At 37.4% G+C, this 23,523-nt stretch overlaps 1 protein-coding gene across 2 annotated transcripts in view; it reads right to left on the minus strand.

Annotated features, from left to right (window-relative positions):
* Nucleotides 1-5,395: 5,395 nt before the first annotated feature.
* The window catches only part of slc8a4b (solute carrier family 8 member 4b), an 88,901-nt gene continuing 70,773 nt past the window's right edge, over nucleotides 5,396-23,523 (minus strand). For both annotated transcript variants that reach the window (XM_056243545.1, XM_056243546.1), the window contains 5 exons: nucleotides 12,774-12,880; nucleotides 10,410-10,534; nucleotides 9,305-9,404; nucleotides 8,271-8,543; nucleotides 5,396-5,863 (listed from right to left, as the gene is read on the minus strand). In XM_056243545.1, the coding sequence (XP_056099520.1) occupies nucleotides 5,484-5,863; nucleotides 8,271-8,543; nucleotides 9,305-9,404; nucleotides 10,410-10,534; nucleotides 12,774-12,880 (985 nt within the window). In that variant the 3' untranslated portion in view covers nucleotides 5,396-5,483. The remainder of the gene's footprint in view (nucleotides 5,864-8,270; nucleotides 8,544-9,304; nucleotides 9,405-10,409; nucleotides 10,535-12,773; nucleotides 12,881-23,523) is intronic.

Here is a 23,523-nt window from a genome sequence, read left to right on the forward strand (position 1 = left end):
TCCGCCTCATTCTTTCTGCTCTCGTTCTGTCGTTTCTTTCTTTCCAGTGGACAGGTCTATGAGCGTAGTCAGAGCGTTGAGCTGGCGCCCGAATGTCATGCCTGACATCCATCAACTCAGTTTACAGAAGAATATGTACATCCCACTCTTCTTGCTCACTTGTAGCTCCTCACGCATCCAATCTGCTTTTCTAGAACTCAACTGAACAAGTTCATCTAAGCAATATCATGTGAACAATCTGTTCTGGAAATTACCATGTTTGTTATTCGACTGTATCTGCTTGTAAAGCCTGATGTCATGCGTCATCGTTTACACTTAATCAGCAATTGACAAGCAAATAACAAACAGTGTTAATAAACACTCAAGGGGAGCTGTAATACTACTGAAAAATTACGATCCTCCTATCATCTCTATACTGAAAGATTAGTTGGCCAGACACGGATTAATTTTTTTCTGAATCATTAATCAAATATTAGTGTCTGGGACACAGTGAGCTCGGAAACTGTAGACTGACGATGTGAATTTTTAAAAGAAAGATGTGCTATAAATGAAGATTTCTCATTAATTGCTCTCACTTGAAATGGAGTAAAGGCTTAGCCCCGGAAACAGCATTCATCACCCCACAAGCGGATAGTGTTGATATTCAGCAGTATCTATAGTGTATATATGTAGATATTCAGACTATAGCAGCATAATTGATTTTGATATTGAGGCCCTGTTTACACCTGGTATTAAGATGCGTTTTGGTCAATCGGATCACAAGTAGATGAGGGAGACGCATACCGCAGTTTACACCTGGTGTTTTAGGTGTTGTTAGAAATCAGGAATGGTGAGAGAACATTGTGCTTGGTAAGTTTTTCATCTTTTAACCAAACTTGGGTCTTCATGCTGACAAAGTTTAACTCCTGTCTGGCTAGCGCGCTTCCTATAATATTTACGCGTTGAGTCAATAGGCGAAGATTAGGCGGTCTTTTGTGGCTGTTTGAATACATTCGACCACATGAGCGTCGCCGTCTACACTACGAAAGCAATCTGGTCGTTTTCGACTACATCTGGAAGAGGCCAAAAGTGGACAAGCTCAAAACGTTTTAGACCCTGTTTACACCTGTATTTAGAGTCGTCCACTTGTGATCCGATCGACTACAACGCATCAGGTGTGAGTATCAAATCAATTATTTCCAGTTATTACTTAGTATATTTTTGCTCACCAACACACAGTAGTGGCATTTAGTTCATACATTATTAGTTCAGTATCAAACAAACAAAATGTTTGAGTGAATGATTCAATGATTCATATTGGTCGCTGAGAATGTTCTTTGTCTGAAGTGAACCTTTTTCTGCACAAAAAAAAGTTGTATGCACAAATAAATATCATCCATTTAATAAGTGATTCGATATGTAGTGTAGATTTTTTAATAAAAGACATTTTAAAAAAAGATTTTAGGACAACAATTTCGAAAACATTTAATAAGGGCAAGCGGATGTGTCATGCATCAAATCAAGAGACATGAAGAGAAATTAAAATAGGAAGAATCCAACTAAAATCTGCTATGTAAAAGGAAAAGAAAAGCACTTGGTGATTCACTCATTATGCGAAACAAAGACTGAGAAATTAACAATGAAATCAATCGAAACATTAATGAAGGAAAAATCAAAAGACTAGTGAACAGAAAGATCAGAGAGATGCATCACACAAGGACCAGACTACGCAGAACAGAGTCCAGCCAAGGGCAACACACACAATGATACAGGATGACATGGTAACTACTTCTTCAGGGCACTTCAAATGACCTGTTAGATTATCATATTAACCTCTTCTGTTAGTGTATCTTCTGTACACACCAAAGTCAAAGCTGCACAGAAGTCCAATCACACAAACAAATCCAAGAAATAAAAACACAAAACGTACATTTGAGCATTGCCTGGTTTCTTTTTCCTGTAACAGAAAGGCGGTCGACAGGATGGGTTAGCAACAGGAACCACACGCTTGTCTGCTTATCTTTGATTTTGTGGCTTTAGTGTTTTTACAGCTTCCCCACACAAAAAAAAAAGTGAAAACTTAGGGCACACTTGGAAATGTATGAATGTCATTGCATTAGATAACGAATATCAAAAGTGGCGATGTAACGGTAGTAGCGACAGATCTTTTTTTCTGTATTGTGACGCATCTGAATGAAACGTTTGATCGAAAAAGAAAAATGTCGGACGAGAACATGGTTCTAACTTCTATTCATCGGTTGTTGGTTAGACGAAAAATAAATAAACATGCATAAATTAATTATTCACAATAAGATGATATACTGATATTGAACTTGATATAATGTTTATGGAACATGAACATTTTCGAAAACCTCTAGCATCATTTGTTTGCACTTGTCACTGTTTGATATTGTATTCAATGTAATGACATTCCTACGTTTTTAAGGGTCAAACATCATAGTGTGTCAGTAATCGGTTTTGCACGTGTTAGACACTTAAACATGCACTGAAACGACTGCATCACAAAACTGATTAAGAGGCCAGCAGACACAACACAAATACATACTTTCTCTTGCAGTGTTAGAATGCTATAAAACACACACATAATCTTTACAATTCCATCAGGTAGGCCTATGTGTGATTGTGTAGTTGGGGGAAGTGTTTACATTCCCCATCTCTCTCTTTATCGTTCTCTCTCTCTGGCCAGGCTGCTTAATCCAATTACGAATGCTGCTTTTCAGTGTGACATTTGGGATTGCACTTCAATTGCTACAAGAGTAACCTGACAGAGAGAGAGAGAGAGAACGGTGATCCTATAAAGCGATTATGTGCACAGTCTTCTGCTGTATGTCAGTCTGATGTGGGATTCATTACTGATGATAGTTGATCTTTGTGACAGCATGGGCTGGCCTGATCGTTAATGATCATCAATTCAAGTCAATTACACGATCATAACTGATCTCAATGATTATCTTTTCGCTAACCACATTATAAAAAACTACGTCTTTTTAGTTCAGTTGAAACCCCCACTAAACTTAGGTTAGTATAAGAAGTTCAATTGGTTTATTCACTGATTTAAGCCATAAATAGACTTAAATAAGTGGGTCTCACACATATACAGCAAACCCCACCCCCACCCCCACCCCACACGGACTCGTCACTGGGCCCAGACAAGACAATGACTCTCTGGGCGGGTCGCCTAGCAACAAGATACTACTAAAAATACTCTGTTTGCACTTTCTCTCACTCCGAATACTGTACTAGACTGAGGATAGAAGCTACTTGTGAGAGCTAAATTTCTACGCTACAGCTAAATCTCTCATTCATTCTTTCTCTGTGCTCTCCATCATTCAGCATGCCAGAGCCTCCCACCATCTCCTTAAATGTCTCACAGAATAATTACACAGCAGTCAGAAACAGATAGACAGAAAATTCACTGTGGCAGACATAATAAAACAACCAATACTGATATGAAATGAAAGCGTTTGTTGCAATTAAGTGTATTCTTTTTTCATGCACCCTCATTTCATTCTAAACCCGTATTTTTAATCCAGAAATCCTAAAAAAAAAGCACTATAAAAGTAGTCATTGTGACTTGTGTGCTATATTCTGAAGACACACTTAGCTTTGTGTAAGGAACAGATTGAAAATGTTTCCTTCCACCATATGGTTTCATTTGTATTTACTCTTATGGACTACTTTTGCAGTGCTTTTATGGTGAGTTTTAGCCTTTTTTTTGGAGCATGACAGCACATGTCCTTATATAAAAAAAAGTGTATTCAAGTGTGCTATCAGTATACTATTTTTAACTAAAAATAAGAGATACTTATTTCAGTCGCATACTTTTTATGTACTTAGGTATACTTAACATCATACTTAGACAAAATTGAAGAAAACAGGTATACTTGCAGTATTACATTTATTTAAAATTAGCAGTTTACTTTAAAGTGCACTTTCATAAACTAAAAAGTGGGCTAGAAGTTTATAGCTAGTGAACTAACTGGATAACTTCAGTTCACTTGTATAGTTGGAATAACAAATTTAAATTTAGATGTGAACTAGTGTACTCAAAGTTTACTACACTTAATTGTATACTTTATAAACTAAAAAATGGGTTAATTTTGTGAAGTAGTATAACTTATAAGTACATTGATTTCAGTATACTTACTATATCGACTATATTTACGTTTGAAATATTTATCTTTTATGTAAGGGTGGTGAATGTCGGCCTATATAGAAAAGAACGGCATGGGCATTCTGCTAAACATCTCCTTATATGGTCCACGGGTCATATGGGTTTCGAATGACATGAGGGTGAGTAAATGCTCAGAATTGTCATTTTGGGTTGAACTAAGGGATACAGTGTGGAATACAGTCAGTAAGAGCATTTGTCACCATGTCAAATGTCACATCATGTTAACTGGCTAGTATTTCCAATGGAACATTTGATGTCAAGGAGCGTGACCATCATGGGACAAGACAAATACAGATAGATACAGACAGCTAATTACATCAATTACGTGGTTTGTTATTTCAAGAGAACATCAGATGAGCTGCTTATTCTTGGTTGGGTTCTCTCTCTCTCTCTCTCTCTCTCTCTCTCTCTCTCTCTCACAGACACACACACACACACACACACTATATACATGTTTAAATTATAATTATTTTATATTTTCCAATTGCTCTTCCGTCCTCTTTAGGATTATTCCAGTCCATTTCCCAGTCACTTTTTTTGAGTTTCATTCCTTTTTACTATTTGACTTTCCAATGTCAGCCTTCATTCATGATATGATTAGTTATGAACTCGACATGCTTTTCAGACCATATGTCCGATTCTTATTAAGTCCTGAAACATGCTTTTCTTCTTACACAAGATATAGTCCATTCAGTTTGTTTAGTCTGTTCTGTCAAAGTTCATGTTTGATCACTCTGTTCATTTAAATGTCTTTTAAAATATTACCATTACAGTTACACGAGAGTAATACTGAAACATAACATATAAAAAGAGAGCAAAAAAGTAAACCACTTCATTTAGTAACCGAAAACTCGGATTGGCTCAAACGGGAGTAAAAAATAAATAAAAGAAAGTCATTTGGTTACAGGTTTGGAAAAATTTAAGACAGCACTGAGAGACGGATACAAGTGTAAGGCAAGGGAACAAGAAAAGATGTTTAAGATACTGCATTCAAACTAATTGAAAGGGATAGTTTATCCAAAAAATGGAAGAAAAAAAAAACTGTCATCATTTACTTGCTCCCTAAAAGTACATTTCTTAAAATTTCAAACAAATCACTTTTTATATGGGAAGATGTGAATGATGACTTTTTTTGGGGGGGGGGTGGGGGGGGGTGGGGGGGGGGGTGAACTATCCCTTTAAGGAAGAAAATGGAAAATTACAAAAAACTGACTTAGATAAATATCGAATAAATACAAAACAAAAATGCTCCTTCAGTGGCCATTTTCATATTCCTCTCAAAGCTTAAATAATATGAGGCCTTGCTGCCTCAGAATCCAGGGATGTGGCAGTATGTTTCCAGTGAGGCCAACAGGATATAGATCAGCCAGAGGCAAACGAAAAGCAAGGATGTCAATATCTTGCAAGTCCGTGGACCGCCGAGCTCTCCTCCAGCCACTGAGGGGCGCCGGCGATACAACAGCACAGCGACAGCCACCACAGCCATCGCAGTGAAGAGTGTGACGGAGAAGGCCAGAGAGCCCGGCTCCACGAGGAAGGGTTTGCCTTTGGTACGCCAGTATACAGCAGAAATGGTCCACGCCACACCGATGCCCAGGAAAACATTGACAGCGTTGCTGCCCGTCACATTACCAATGGAGGCGTCAGCATACTGGTCTTGGATGGCAGCAACCTTACTGGCAAACGTGTCTGTGCAAAAAGAGACATAATTAAATGATCATCAGACTAATACAATTACAATTTGAACTGCAAGATCTTGTTATTGAATTAAAAAGAGAACAGGATTTGACTGAAAGTTGAAGTGGGAAGTAAAAGACAGAAGCAAAAGAGGAACTGAGAAAAATTAAGAGAAATAAAAAGGAGGAAGAGAGAAAAAAGAAAAAGGGTTCATGTGAAGTGCACTGGAAAGAATCAAAGAAAAAATAAGTAGACACACATAGTACAGACATGTACTGATACACCAGATGCAAACATAACAAGCCACGCTAAAACACACACGGCCAAAATCATAAACCTGGTCTACGATGATGAAAATACATGTCTACTAGGTAATACAGCCGTGTAGAAATAGCTCTCATTTGTCATTCGCATTTGTAGGCCGTGTACGTCATTGAGGCTGCTGCATTTCAGTAAACTCACCAACACATTCCAAAATAAAAAAAAACTATTTACGCTTCACTAGGAATAACAGTCAATTTTATAATGGTTACTGTTCTGAAATAAGGCATCTTTTATGACGTACTGTATGTGACATCCTTCGAAATTAGACACAGCTAAAGTATTATTTTAGTATTGTTTATGTACTACTATAGCATTTATTAATATTTTGAATTAGATTTTATTTTTTTATTCTTAGTTAATTTTTCTGTTTTGCTTTAATTTATCTTAGTTTTAGTCATTTTACTACTTTGTTAAACTTTTTTTTTTTTAAGTTTTTATCTCATATCTATATTTTATTTTATTTCAACTTTAAAGCTGCAGTCCGTAGTTTTTCCTCTTTGTCGCCATCTGCGTTCGAAATCTGCAATTGCAGTTATTCGTGGAATTATCAACTTTACGTGGGTTGTGCCTCGGCACGGCACAGCACGGATGAACACAATGTTTTGAGGAGAATGTGAGGCTGTCAGTCACCGCGCCGGTGTGGATACTAGCATTCAGAATCACAGATTCTACTTTTTCGAAGTATGACCAACATAAGAATTTATCAAGAATTTATGAACAAGTGAGTAACATCCACTTTTGTTCTGACCAATTAAGCATTGCAAAATCGCGCTGATTAAATCTAACGATTGCTTATCATATCACGTCAAACCGTGCAAATTATACTTTGTTCTCAAATTGTTAATGTTAACATCAGCATTGCGTGACTACCTGTACATTTTATGTCCTTCCGATATTTATCCTTTTTTTTCGCATGGGTCCGGTTGCAGTCTCTTTTTTTCTGTAGCCACTCCAAAGTCCAAAGTCTTTTGCATTTTACAGCGGGTGAATCGGTTGTCACTGGTGATTGTCGTTTGAACCTTTCTGGATCCGCCATCAAATTAATAAGTTTAATTATATCAAGTGCTGTGAGAAAAGGCTATAAATCTCCACCTCCAGCATCCTCACACGCAATATAGCCTACTAGCCGAGACTCCTTCTTTATGTGTACAGATGTGACGTAATGACGCAAAGACATGCATGAATTTCCCGCTGAAATCCACCAGTACCACTGGAATTAAACACATTATTACAAGCTTACCGTTTTGAATCGAGCTAAGGCAAGCAGATAGTTTTGAACACTGGCTGGTTATGTACTTGCTCAAAATTTTTATTTTACCCCAAAAAGTTACGGACTGGAGCTTTAATTAATGAAAACAAATTTTTTTTTTTTTTTTCTTTAGTTTTAGTTAATAACAACACTGGTGATGGAGCTCCTGAATTATGATTTTATTATTAGACATTTTAAAGAAGTAATACTACATGGAAAATACCATATATAAAAAACACTAAATACATTATTACTGTTCGTACTAGTGGTGCTTTCTAGGTTATAGAGACTTAGGCTAGGCTCAACGACCCAGAACATCCTACAAACTGCACATCATCTAGTCAAAAACAACACATACACACACACACACACACGTCTGGTTCGCTATCTTTGTGGGGACTCTCCATAGACGTAATGGTTTTTATACTGTATATACTGTATATTCTATCCCCTTACACTAACACTACCCATAAACCTACCCATCACAGAAAAACTTTCTGCATTTTTACATAAAAACAAAACAAAAAAACTCCTCCTGTATGATTTATAAGCTTGTTTCCTCATAAGTTTCTTGTTTTCCATAAGTCCCCACTGGGATAGAAAAACATGAACGCACACACAGACTGGAAACTATCCACAACACTAGCATACTACAGGAGGGTTTTGAATGTGGAAGCACAATTCACGTGTTCTTCAGAAAATGTAAAAATATAGATTTTTCTTTGATTAAAATTGGATTTATTATTTCATACATTAATTTAATCCCTGAATTAATGAATTCTCTCTTACATGTAAAGAGAGAGGAGAAACTATTTCTCTGTATTATGTGGTAACTTGGACACTTACCTGGGACAGATGTCCCCAAGGCAACAAAGACCACAGCAGTGACTGAATCCTTCAGACCAATAGTGCACCCGAAGTGAGAAGCGAGATCTCCTGTGACCGCTGTCAACGCACCAATCAGACAGATGGACACAATGAAGCATGCCCATCCGTTCCAGTATTCTGTTGGCGGGACGAAGGCAAACAGAACCTTCCAGAAGACTGTGAGGAAGTGCATGATATAATCAAAGCAGGACGGAAGACGCTCTTCACCACTCTCTTCCTCATTGTCATCACCTGAGAGTTCACAGAGAGACGAGTAGATTGTGTTAGTGGGCATTAGAGAATTAAAGCTGTATGAAAATGTGACTCGTAAAAGAACATCTTTGCACTCTTTTTGTCACTTTTTGTAGCAGCTAACTGTATTGGATCTGACAGCCATTACATTGTAAATCATAAGTAAAAGATTCCATAATGCTTTGTATGTAAATTATGCTTTTACCTGGATAATGTTTTCAAAACACACAGAGAGTGGGTGTTGATACTGATTCTTATGCAATGTGTCATGATCCCAGCCTGTGTTCCCCGGGACTTTTATAAATAATCATGTTTTTGTGAACATATGACTGTTTTATATTTGTGCAAAATACTTAATTAACATTATTATTATCGAAGATCAGGGAACATACTTCAAACATATTTGTTTTACAATTTAGAATAGCTGTTTTCTATTTTAATGTGTTTTAAAATATATATTATAATGTATATTACAGAGAACCAGGGAAAAACATATATTTTAAATATATATTAAAATGTTTTATAATATATTCTTGTGATGGCAAAGCTGAATTTTTAGCATTATTACTCCAGTCTTAGTCACAAGATCCTTCATAAATCTTAAATCATATGATGATTTGGTGCTAAAGAAACATTTCTTATCATTTCTTATTTTGCTGCAGTTATTGAATGTGTCTTTGCACATTAATGCATATTCATAATTGTACAGGTGCCTCAAATGTGACAAAATATAAAGGATGAACAAACAGGAAGTAGCTTACCTGCGCTCACAGTAACAGCACTAACAAACTGCTCTCTCCAGCTACTGCTGCCGACTACCAGAGCCAGGTTAGTCTTCTTAATGAGCTTATCCACTGTATTCTACACACACACACACACACAGTTGCAGCCACATTTTAAAAACTTTTCCAGTTAGAAGTAAACTTCTATTTTGTTGGTGGAGAATTTATATATATATAGCCTATATTTATATATATATAAATATATATTGAATTCGCCTTTGGCTAAGCCCCGCCCCCCTTAGTTACTGTTGCTACTTCCGACAAACAAACTTCATCTGGGCTCTGGTATCAACATGGCTTATGCTGTGACAGCTCTTCCTGCTAAAATTTTATCAAACTTTTATAAAGCAGCAAATAAAGTGTCCGATAGAAGTAGGCAAAAGGGCTGCAATATACGTTCGAAGGCTATATTCATGACATACAGGTGAAACGCAAGGAACAACAAGGCATCCAAATAGAGGCAAAAGTAACGAAAGCATACCGGTCACAGTCAAAAAATGAACCACCGCAGCATATCCTACTAATCGAGACGGAGGCTGGGACTAACAATATCAAGGAGCAACACTGTTCATGCAGTGACTTCTATATTTGTTATTATAAAGCAAACGGACTACGCGAGTATAACGTTGTATTTATTAGCAGCGTGAGCTACACTTGTCAGGATTCGGTTTGGGAAGGGAAAAAAACGGACACCCCCCTCCAACCTCTCTGGGAAACGCGTATCTGTGTTACAAATGCCCCAGGCACAAAGTTTAACCATATTTTTCATAAAATTACGACGGTAATAGCCTGCCGAGACCAAAAATATGAGACGCCTGTGTTAAAGTCAATGGAGCGCTGTGAAAAAGTGTCGGACCTCTGTGGGAGCTCGTTCTTGGCTGCGCTGTGATTGGTCAATCTACATTCTAGGGTGTGGCTTAGCCAAAGGCGAATTTTTCACACTCACAATAATACTGAATATTAGCATGGCTGTGGTGGTACTGCTTAAATATTTCACATTAATCACCATGCATTGCTAAATAACAATATTCCGTAACTCATTTTGCATTGTTGCTCAACTTAAGGGAGATAGAGGAAGTTCTACCTTAAACTCATAGGACTCTTCAATCACCACCTCCAATCTGTTGTGTTCTCCCAGACTAGGACATCCCATTTTAGCTACTTCCTCTTCATCCGCCCCAATCTCCGGCTTATTTTCATTAGAGTCCCCTACAGTACACACATACACAAACATGAAAAAGTAGACAAAGAATGACAGTATATCAGAAACATATTGCCTATATTTCTCCAGCTATAGAATGTAGATATTAAATCTCATGAAGATAATCAGAGAAAATAACCAGGTACAGTATAACTGTGACTGATGGCTGGATGGAAAGATACACTTCTCAATTTCTAAAACTGACAAGCAGGAAATTTCATAAATCTTATATGAGCGACACTATGCTAATTGAATTGCAAAATAAGGCGTTTATGATTGAAGGGTCATTGGCGGAGAAGGCTGTATAAATAATGTAGAGAATAGTGATAGCCTCAAGTCACACTGCTAACATGAGGTGATATTGAGACAGCCCACTTTTTCCTGAGGTAATACACTTCACAGCTTGCAGGTATTATAGTATCGAATACTTTACTGTAAACATATTTCTTACAGTGCACATTATTTACTAAGCCAAAGGATATGAAATGATATGAATGAAAATTCATGAAATAGAAATAGTTCATTTGAAATGAAATAGTTCATTTTCATTCCATTAAAAATACGTCTTTAAGCTTAAAAGAGCATTATGTAATCACTGCTCATCCTGAACGCTCGATTCGTCCACTTCTGTTTTTTTAATTTAGCCCTTTTCCTTTCTTTTATCTGCAACCTTTCATCTTTCATTACTTTGTTCATGTTCTCCTCATTAAATGACACACACAATCATTTTATTTGCAGCTTCGACAGCACTGCTCATTTGCACGCTTTATTTATTTTATTGTCTGAGAGCATGCAGCAGAAAGTGGTACAAAAGCAACTGCTGGTGTAAATAAAGCAGGAGACATTCGGCTGTTTCCGTCTGCTGTGATCCAATGGCTAATTAGCAAGCAGTCTCTTATTACTATCAATCCGATTAGCAAAAGTGTGAAATTGTGAGAATAATGGATGGTAAATTGAAGATCCACACTCACAAATGTTGTCCACACACAAAAAACGTAACCTTTACTAATGACTAATTTGACCAATTTTGCATGGAAGCTTGTTTCCGCCACAGAATAAAACATTTTAAAAGATAATTGCGACTTTTTATCTCACGATTGTGAGTTTACAGTTCTAACAATAAGAAATAAAGTCAGAATTGCGAGATATAAACATTTGCTTATTTTGCAAAGGGGCAAGAATAAGAGATTTTAGTACTTCTATATTTATTTGAAGAACTTATTATTATTGCAAGCCAACACTCGAACTTTCGTTTTCTAGTTAAAAAATACACATTGCGTGAATTTCTTTGAATTTTATTCCATTTTAATCCTTTAAAATTCAAATCCGGATTGCAATTCTGTGTCAGGTTTGCTATGTCACTTAAAGGAGAACTCCGGCGCAAAATGAACCTTTGGTCTAATAAAACATTGGTACCTAGTCAACCATTCTCTGACATTTGTTTTCATGATAATCGAATGTAAAGAGTTTTATCTCTAAAAACTGTTTAGCGTATAACGCTAGAAATGGGGGCATATAATAAGTAAAAAGAAATCGCAAGTTTATACCACTAACAAGGCTCAAAATAGCCCCACACGAACACAGTAGCATAATGAGGGTCCCTACATGCAAAACGAAGCATTGAGAACTTTGTAAGTGTACAGACCGTTTAATAAGAAGATAAAGATAAAGACAGTCCACTTCGTGTATACAGACAGGAGCCATCTTTGGAAAACAGTCTCGACTAATCAAACCACGAAAGACGTGCTAAGTGAGCTGAACTGTATAAAGTTCAGTGAACTTCTGAACTGTATGAATGGCGTTCGTGGTTTGACTAGTCGAGACTGTTTTCCAAAGATGGCTCCTGTCTGTATACACGAAGTAAGCAAATTCAGTAAGCAAATTCTGGGAAACGCTGTTGAAAGCGAATCGGACCGAGAACCAAAACACACTTGTACCCAATCAGAAGTGAGGGGCATATACAGACATAAGGGGGGAGGTGCCTGTGTTTGCATAGTGTGTTTGTGAATTTGGGGGTGGAGCTATCAATATAGGGGTGTGATGCTTTTGGGTAGAGGCGTGTTTGTTTCGGTGATTTCAAATATCAACAGCGTTTCTCAGAAATCGCCTAATGCACCATTTAAATTTAATTCAAGTGCAGAAATGTAATTGAAATTTGAAAGTCCTTTCAATTCAGCTCTGAATATTGCATAATTGACATTCAGACATGTAAAAATATATGTGCACACACATATTTAAACAATTTACCATGTTTTTGTCCAATCTCGAGCAGCACAGGCTCTCCTAACTCAATGCTGAAGGCTTTGTTCTTTTCATACTCTTCATCATCTATAATCTTCACCTCAATTATTTTCCTGTAGAGAGAGAAAAATAGACACAGAAGACACTAAGCTCAAAAACACTGTCATCGCTTTAAACACACTTACATCATTTCTATTTTAATTACTCTGAATCCCATACACAAGCTGTGAAACTATGACTCCAAACAACAATAATATCAGTTTAATGAACTCATTTGGATTCATGTTTAATTCATGCCAGGATTTGCATAATCCTGACATATAGTAAACAAGCACACACCCAAAATACATCATTTCATGCAGTAATAATGACGTTTTGTAGTGTCAATGTAAATGCCAATGGGGTGGAAACTTTAAGGATTGAGAATAATTGCTTCATAATTAATAAACAAATTGAGAACATCATACTCACATTGAGATACAGCAGTAACAACAACCTTGAGTTATAATAAGAACGGCACAATAGCTTAACAAGTACACTGAAACTGGTCGCCACTATTCAGCACAGAAACCTATGATATTCATACTTGCGTGTCGTGGTATTATGTGAAGTAGCATAATACTCAACATGTTCAAAAGTTCGGGGTCGGTAAGATTATAAAAGAAACTCTTTTTGTGAAATATTTAAAATAACTTTTCTTTTTTTATTATAATATATTTAAAAATGCAATTGATTCCTGTGATGGCAAAGCTGAATTTAGCAGCCATTTCTCCAGTCTTCAGTGTCAGATCATCCTTCAGAAATCATTCAAATATGCTGATTTGGTTCTCAAGTAGCATTTCTTCTTATTATCATTGTTGTGCTGCCTAATATGTTTTGTGGAAACCACTTTTTTCAGGATTCTTTGATGAATAGAACATTATTCATTTGAATTAGAAATCTTGTGTAACTTTATAAATGTCTTTACTATCACTTTTGAATTTAATGCATCATTTCTGGAAATAATAATAACAATATGATAAACTGTGCATTTTACAAACAAATTCAAATTAATTCATTTATCTATCTGTGAACCATTTACCTGGTGCATTTGCAACCTGACTTTTGAGCTGTGAATGTAAGGTTTTGTCAAATGAAAACAAATAAATGTCCTGAAAAAGCTAAGGAAAATTACAATATATTCTTATTAAAATTAGAGAATATGCAGAGGTCTACTCAAGTCTACTCACTATACCATATTTGATTTTGGTAAAGGGATATCAAATCTGAGACAGACTGAAAAGCAAGGAGAGATGAGTGATATATTATTTATTTATATATTATATTTTATTCGTTTTAGAGTCTCAACACTACACACACAAACTGTTTATTTGTGTTATATAGATAAGCTAGGGTACACAAGCCCCTGTGTCAACCTCAAGAAGAACAGACTATTATTGTGGCTTGAATACCACAGCTTCCCCACTTTCACCACTGACATTATAGATTCATTTATCTTTGTTCAATTAAAACTGACAGATACATTAAATTAAAGCAGGCTTAATCAATAGCCCTCATCTTCTTCTGTGTGAGGAACAGAGAGAGAGAGAGAGAGAGAGAGAGAGAGAGAGAGAGAGAGAGAGAGAGAGAGAGAGAGAGAGAGAGAGAGAGAGAGAGAGAGAGAGAGAGAGAGAGAGAGAGAGAGAGAGAGAGAGAGAGAGAGACAAAGGGAGCGAATACATTTTTTAAGAGGATAAAAAATTCTTCAGTTGACGTTGGGATTTTCTGTTCTACAAAGAGACGTGCATTCCTAAAGTATATAAGCACACTGCACACACTCAGAAGAAAGTGTTCTGAATCCGAAAGTATTACAGATTATAAGTGCCTCTTCTATTTAATCTTCCTTCCCAGTGCAGAAATTTCAACACATTTCCTCTCCTCGTGTTTCTCTCAATCCATTAATTCAATGTCAGCTTGACTGATCAACCTTTAGCTTGTATTATTGATGATGTGAGATTCGTGCATCTCCTCAGAGGACTGAGAACATTCAGTTGTATTCTTCTTACCTATCTTCACCTTTCTCTGGCCTCCTGGTCTCCTCTTAACTTTTGTACCAACACACTCTTACACTCCCACTCACCATCTCTCCTTCACCATCTACCTCTCCTCCCACTAATACATTTCCCCATGCCCTCCATCCCGTTCCCTCCTCCTTCCCTCACTTCGCTGTGCTCTTATTAGATTTTTTTGTGTGTTCTTGAGCTGAATCCAGAAGCTCAATTAAGATCTTGTCAGCTATGTGTTTTATTGCGTTTGCCTGCTTCTCCCACACACACACATTATTATTTCATGTAAAACAGTAGGAAGAATGGAGCTGAAGAAGATGGAGAAGAGGTAAAGAAACAAAGGAAGGGCAGAAAATAAGAGAGATGAGATTCTCTAAGATTGAAATCGTGCTGTTTATTTACCCATGCTCTCTGTGTTGTTTTAACATCTAATTCTCTAAATGATTTAAGCAAATCGGGTCATACACACACAGTGCTCCCAGGATTTAGAAGTAATGACTGTGGAGTGTAGACCCTTTTACATGCCCAGAGAGCTCACAACGGTGATCATTGTAGCTGTGTATATTCCACCAGATGCTAATGTTAGCACAGCGCTCTCTCAACTGTACGCCACCATAAACAAACAAATGCAGGCCCACCCAGAGGGAGCTCTGATTGTGGCTGGGGACTTCAACCAAGCTTGCCTTAAGTCTGTACTCCCTAACTTTGTACAGTATGTACAGTGCTCAACCAGAGGGAAGAATACACTTGACCATGTTTATTCCAACTTGAAGCAAGCTTACAGGACAGTACCCTTCCCACACCTGGGCATGTCGGACCATCTCTCACTGCTCTTGGTCCCTGCATATACCCCTCTCAGGAGGAAATCCAAACCTGCCACAAAGAACATTCAAATCTGGCCTGAAGGAGCACTCTCTCAGCTTCAAGATTGTTTTGAGCGCACTGAGTGGAGCATATTTGATCATCTCGATTTACAGGAGCACACAGAGACCGTTCTGTTTTACATAAAGAACTGCACCGACAGTGTTACAGTGGAGAAGCGCATCCGGATATATCCCAACCAAAAACCATGGATGACCTCGGATGTCCGGAAACTCCTGAGAACCCGTAACCATGCCTTCAAGTCAGGTGACAAAGAACAGTACAACGTGGCGAGGGCAGAGCTGCGGAGAGGCATCAAAGCTGCTAAGGTGGCTTATAAAAGGAAAGTGGAAGATCACCTCGCCAACAACAACACGCGGCTGGTGTGGCAGGGGCTACAGAGCATCACTAACTATAAAGGCCCCACACCCGTCACCACCACCATCGCTGAAGCATCGCTTGCTGAGGAATTGAATATTTTCTTTTCCCGCTTTGAGACTGAGGCACCACACACAGCAGCACAGCCACCACAGACCTCCAGCAACAGCACACTCACACTCCAGGAACATCAGGTGAGGCAGGTGCTGAAGACTGTGAACACCAGAAAAGCAGCCGGTCCAGATGGTGTACTCGGAAAAGTACTTTGTGCCTGTGCTGACCAGCTAGTTGGAGTTTTGACTAGGTTGTTTAACCTCTCACTGTCACAGGCTACCATCCCCCAGTGCCTGAAGTCAGCTACCATCATTCCTGTACCAAAGTCTTCTACCCCAAAGTGCTCCAACGACTACAGACCCATTGCCTTAACGTCAGTAGTCATGAAATGCTTTGAGAGGCTCATCTTGCACCACATCAAGTCCTGGCTCCCCTCAAACCTGGACCCACATCAGTTCGCCTACAGAGCTAACAGATCAACGGAAGACGCCATCGACACAGCTCTTTACACAGCACTTAGCCGCCAGGGAGCTACGTCAGGATGCTGTTCATAGATTACAGCTCGGCATTTAACACAATTATTCCTGATATCCTAGTGGACAAGTTGACCAACATCGCTCTCCCCCCCTCCACCTGTGCCTGGATTAAGAACTTCCTGACTGACCGCCCTCAAACAGTTAAGGTAGGCTCCACCTGCTCTTCCACCCTGACCCTCAGCACAGGCTCCCCTCAGGGCTGTGTGCTGAGTCCTCTCCTGTATTCCCTGTACACGCATGACTGTACACCCATCCACCCCTCCAATACCATCATTAAATTTGCGGATGACACTCCGGTCATTGGCCTCATCTGCAGAGGGGATGAGTCTGCGTACAGGGACGAGGTTAACAGGTTGGCAGGTTGGTGCCTCGAACACAACCTGCTGCTTAACACCAGCAAAACTAAGGAGATGGTCATAGACTTCAGGAAACATAAAGGGGAACCAGCCCCACTGAGCATCAATGGGGACTGTGTTAAGCGGGTGTCCTCCTATAAATTCCTTGGTACACACATAACTGATGACCTCTCCTGGACTGCTAACTCACTTGCAGTAGTAAAAAAAGGCTCGACAGCGACTACACTTCCTAAGGATACTCAGACGGAACCATCTGGAGGAGAAACTGTTGGTGGCCTTTTACTGCAGCACCATTGAGTGTGTCCTGACGTATGGCATTACGACCTGGTATGCCAACTGCAAAGTGGCGGACAGAAAGAACCTGCAGAGGGTCATAAAGACAGCTCAATACATCACTGGCAGTTCCCTACCATCGCTAGAAGACATCGCCAGCACGCGGTGTCTCAGAAGAGCTAGGTCAATCACTGCCGACCTCTCACACCCAGGACAGCACCTGTTCAATCTCCTGCCCTCTGGCAGAAGATACAGGTGTCTTAAGAGCAGGACAAACAGACTCAAAAACAGTTTCTTTCCTTGGGCCATTAGGTCACTGAACTCATATAGTGTGTGTGCGCTATGATGTGTAAATGTGGTGTGTATATATAGTTTACTTCCCTCTTCTTCTTTTATTTTTTATTTTTATCTTTTAACTTATTTCTATTTTTTTTATCTTTTATAGTTTATATATTTATTATATTATTATGCACTGGCCACAGATGCACTGTAATTTCATTGTATACCTGATGTGCAATGACAATAAAGATTCTTTCTTACTTAACAGTGCAAGCATGACCAAAACATCTGTGCTAAAAACAATTTGCTTGCCATCTTTCAGGTGGTGTCTGAGTGCTAGGTTGTGTAGGGTGCAGCAGATTACATTGTTCTGGTGTACCATGGGACTGAACAGCATCACTCCTGAAATGGCTCTTTATCATGTAGAAAATGCTTGCCTACATTTGGCAGAAGCTTTTATCCAAATCAACTGTGTTCAGCACATTTTACCAAGTTCATGCGTTCTCTGGGAATCGAACCCATGTCCGTGGAATTGTTAGTGTCATGCGCCACTGTTTAAGATGCAGGAACTTATATGTTTTAATGAATTACTGCTTCTATGATCAATAAAAAATGTAAACATGCCCTGTGAAATTAACGTACATTTACCACCTGCTTTTCATAGCACAATATGCAATAAATTGTGAAATTAGCTGGATAATGACACTATTGTTTTCTGATAAGCTGACTTTGAAGTTGTTTCACAATTGAATAACTTGACTCATTTATTGAACTGAACGGAATCAACACTGAACAGACTTGAGCTGAATAATGAGATGATCTTCTGTAGAGCTGCTTTACAGCAGAAATTGAATTTGTTTCTTAACTGATTAATTTAGCAACATTCTCACTGTTATTTTCCTATTACTGCTGTAAGGTTGCTTTGAAACAATCTGTATTGTATGATGTGCTTAAAAAAAAAATGACTTGACTTGTATTTTATGATCGTTATTAGAGTGGTAGTTCACCCAAAAATGAAAATTCTGTAATTTACTCACCCTCAAGTTGTTTCAAACCTCTATGAATTTCTTTCGTCTGCAGAACACAAAAGAAGATATTTTGAAGAATGTCAGTATCCAAACAGTAGATGAGCCCCATTGACTTCCAAAGTATAGAGAAAAAAAATACTATGGAAGTCAATGGGGACCATCAACTGTTTGGTTACCGACATTCTTCAAAATATCTTCTTTTGCGTTTAGCAGAAGAAATTCATACAGGTTTGGAACAACTTGAGGGTGAGTAAATGATGACAGAATGTTCATTCTAGGGTGAAATATCCCTTTAATCAAACAATGTATAAGATGAGTCCGGTGAGATCTTGTGTAAAAGCCATCCTCAAATATCTTTTGTATTGCATTACTGTAGCTCAAACAGTAGAGTGTGGCACAGTCATTTGAAACCTTCATTGACGCATAAAACTGAAATGGTAACTCAAACCGAAGGAAGATACAGTATTTATGCTGCATGCCATACAGACAAGCTAGTATTAATATTTGTTATAGAACATCTCTTTCTCACTCTCTGTCTTTCATTGCTTTTCTCTGATTGGTTCTTTAATAGACATGTTTGCAGAAACTTTTCGCAATTATCGGTCAAAGAGCCTTACAACAGACTATAAAATTGTCAAACACTGTACATTGCAACCAATTTTTGGCACTGAAATGACATACGCAAAAGTGAAATTGTCCCAGTGAGTTTCATTTTGCCAAGGGTGTTGGCTATAAAAAGGTATGCTGAGTGTTTTCTCCACTTGAACTGCATTTTGAAGCATTAATGAGCTCCTTCTCTGAGTGCGGGTCCTAAAACTCTCCACTTTCATTTTCTTGAGTGTTTTCATTTCTAAAAAAAAAAAAAAGCCTCGAAGCATAAAATTAAACACAGAGATGAGATTCATCTTCAATGAAACAGAATCACAGCCAGAATCGCACAGCGCCAAAATTGGCAATTATGCACTGAAGGCACCTTCAGCTAAACATTTTGTCCCAAACATTCTGCACATAACTTCCAGTTTAGTCCTAGCTTATCATAATGATTAGCAGGCTGTGGTTACTGATAATTAATAAGAGACAAGGACTGTTCAGTAAATTGAACTGTGTACATAGTTCAATTAATGCAACTCACATACGAACGGAAGCTGATTAATAAAGATAAATGCTGCACACCAACCTATAATTACATGACCGGAGGAAAGGATTGATTAAATTTCATTATTATTATTAGCATATCATTATTTAGGAACTCATTTGTACAGTGTACAGCAGTTCCTTCATATAAAAGCCCAAACATATATTATTTAGGTAATAAAACAAAACTACACAAGGCAGTAGTACATAAGGTTTGGATGGATGACCACAATTTACTCAAGTTAACGCTGCAGTGTGTCATTTGTGCCATAAATAAAAATAATATGATCATTGTTTTCGAATAGGTTTTACCCAATACATTTACCAGCTCTCACACCACCACCTGACTGAAAGTTTGGACAAAGACCCCCTAAATCACGCCACTGGTAGAACCAAAAGATGATATATTGAAACGCTCAAATACAGCAAAGTTTTGAAAGTGGCACCGAGCCGCCATGTTTCCACTCTTCAGGAAATCTGCTTATGAATAGCTTATTTATAGTTGTCTCTGCACATTAGCCTGGGATAGGAGAAAGTATTTTAACATCAAAAAAATTACACACTTCACCTTTAAGGGTGGCAAAGCTGAGGGCAGATGTGATAGTCTGGGTCCAGACTCTAGAGAACCCTCTTCAAAATAGTCATGGATGTTTTCAGTCACTATGTTACAGTCAACAAATTCCACAAACTGACACCATAAAGAAAGAAAGAAAGACAAAGATAGTCCAACCGATGTGAAATAAAGAGGATTTCAATGGCAGTCACTCTGAGAAGTATTGGCTTGACAGAAGCAGTCAAAGAATCGGAAGCAAAAAAAAAAAAGGTAATGTGGTGCAGCTTTCATATGAACTGAAAAGTGTCAGATTGAAAAGGTTTGCCCACCACTGCAGAGTAGAGAAAAATACAGTGAAAATGTCTGAAGAAGAATGAATGACATTTACAAAAACAGATTTTTGTTGCCTAAGTAATACCTTAGTATTCTTTAAAGTACCTTAGGAAATCATGCAAATACTATTGTTTATGAATACAATGGTTTATGGGTCAGTCTTAAAATAAATGAGTTTTTCCAACTTACAAGATGTAAAGTCATAAATTTAAAGGTGAATTAACTTAACCATCATGTATTAAACAACCTACTTTGAACCTTTTTGCAATTTTAAAATGCTAGCTTTTAATATTACTAACCACCAGTGGTGTAGCAAGCAACCTTGTGTGTTATACCTCAACCTAAAAACCACCAGAACCAAAAGTGGAGACTAGAAATGGAGAAACTAGAAAATGGTGGTTATTTTCATCAGTTATTTTGTCAACTTGTTTGTTAGATCTAGCATTCTGCCCGCTATAAATCAGACACAGCGATGAGGTAGTGCAGTAAGATTGCATTTATTTGAGATTCTGAAGTGTGCATATGATGGACAATTTACTATCCCATGAGGCCACGGGAGAGGATTTATGAATGGCAGTGAAGCACATCTTATGCAAACTTTTATGGAGATCGGCCCATAGGTGGGGCTATAACTGTTAAAAAGCTTTTAAAACCATATGGTAAGTGTTTACATGCTTGCTAAATAAAATATAATATATTTTTGCGCATGTACATAAAAGGCCTTAAAGTGCTTGAACCCCGATAATTGCTGCTTGCAGCTATATATTTTTTTAAGTTTGAAAATCTGGGTGGGATGAGCTTTTAATGGAGAGCCAAAATTATTATTTTTAAATGTCACAATTTAAAGACAAAATTAACTTATAAACTTATAAATACATTTAATAAAATGTTATGTTATGTCATGTCATGTCATGGAATGATGACTTTTTATATAGGATTTCTTAAATAATGTTTAATGACTGAAATGACAAGGGACATGTTTGTCACCATATTGTGAGAATGACCTATATATTAATACCATCTGATCCCATCACTGTACTATGGTACTTCTATGTTACTTCTGTATGTAAAGAGGTCATATTACGACAATGAAAGCCTATCACAAAAACAAGTGCCATTAAGTGGACAAAAAAATAGATTCATATTGGCAAACACATGCTCTGATTTCATGCTTTAACTATTCTTTGGACAAAGGCAATATTGTAAGACACAGAGACAAAAACATATACTGCACACACACACTTTCACAGGCAAATATAAAATACTAACTCTGAATTAAAATCTAATCTCTTGCTCATACTGGAGTGTAGCAGTACACGCATGTGTCATGTGACCGTGCAGATCTCTCCTTGAGTCAAACATTCAGTATGAGTTAATGCAACATTACTTTAGATTAAAGTGGTGAGTGTTCAACATATATAACCTTCAGCACGCAAATATGGAGGTCATGACATCAGATTTATAATCAAAAGCATGTAATGTCCATGTAATCCATACAGCCTCAAATCAAAATAAACATCAAATCAAAAACACTTCTGCAATTATTATTAACATGGTAATGCAATCTACATTTTCATCATAGGGGGTGAGAGTGCATTGATGATTGTTTATTAAGAGACGGGTGATTTGATCACATCCTCTTATAATTACTTCCACTTAGGGCTGTCAATCGCATAAAATAAAAAATAAAAAGTTTTATCTGAAATATTGTTTAATAGAATTTCGTCATTTGCATCCTGCTCAGATGCAATTTCTACGATTTTTTGAGGTTTATAAAAAAAATATGACACTTTAAATTAACAATCTCTTAATTATATTCATTCTATCAGCTAATATTGTCATGTTTGATCTGTTTGTTTTGTTTCCTTTGGACTTTGAGTTAGTTTTGCACTGCTCTCAGTTCAGTTTCCTGTGTTTTATTTGTTCGTGCTCTTCTGTTGCCATGGTTTTTGATTTGCCCTCATGTGTCTCAGCTGTGTCTTGTTAACTACCTCCTTCAGTCCCTTGGATTTCTCTCTCTGCATTTATAGTGCTCGTTTTCAGTTGTTCTTTGTCAGACCTCATCTTTTAACCCTCTGGGGTACTTCATTTTAGACTCACACTCAGGACCTTCGGGTCAAAAATGACCCGGAGGGCGGCATTAAGATACATTTTATTTGAGTAAAATCAATGAAATATCTTTTTGTTCAATAATATTTTTTCTTTTCTTTTTTGGTGTTTTGAGATAATTTTATGATTTATAATTAATATTTATGCAATAATTAAGACCCATTTTTTCCCATTGAATGTAATAGAAAATTTATATATATATATATAATTAAAAAAAAAAATGTATTAAAGCTGTATTTCATTTTAGAGTCAAGTCTAGGCCTCATGAAAGCAATTTTTGAAATGAGATCGGAGCCATCTGGTGGACACACTGAGCATTTTTATCACGCAATAGCACATTTTTACCACTAGTGGATTTACAGCTCTCTGTAGAAACCTATGGTAGAAACACTTTAGTAATTTTTTCACATATTGTTGAATTTTTTTCAGGTTGTTGATTTGAATATATACTAACAGATTCTCAAATACTATTTTTGTCATTTTTTTTAATTTAAAAAAAATAAAAAAATTTTTGGTTGGTTTAAATGGTAATTTGAAGTGGCAGTTTTACTTTATAATACAGTCAAACCTGAATATTGCATTATAAAGAGAACAAATGGGAAACATTTTGTCACCCATTGTTTTAAGAGATTCACCCCTTCACTGTTGTGTGCTTTTTTCTGCATCCTGGCTGTTTTGTAGATTGTATGCACAAAAAAACTCTGTATTTTCAAATTTTTGCCAATTTCCCATTCATTTCCTATGGGGGTCATTTTTGACCCGAAGGTCCTGAGTGTGACTATTTTTTTTACGACCACTTAGACTTTTCAAATCCTGT

Source organism: Rhinichthys klamathensis, unplaced genomic scaffold, assembly GCF_029890125.1.
Source record: "Rhinichthys klamathensis goyatoka isolate OS25496 unplaced genomic scaffold, OSU_Roscu_1.1 h1tg000803l_1, whole genome shotgun sequence".
In the NCBI taxonomy this organism is placed as follows: domain Eukaryota; kingdom Metazoa; phylum Chordata; class Actinopteri; order Cypriniformes; family Leuciscidae; genus Rhinichthys; species Rhinichthys klamathensis.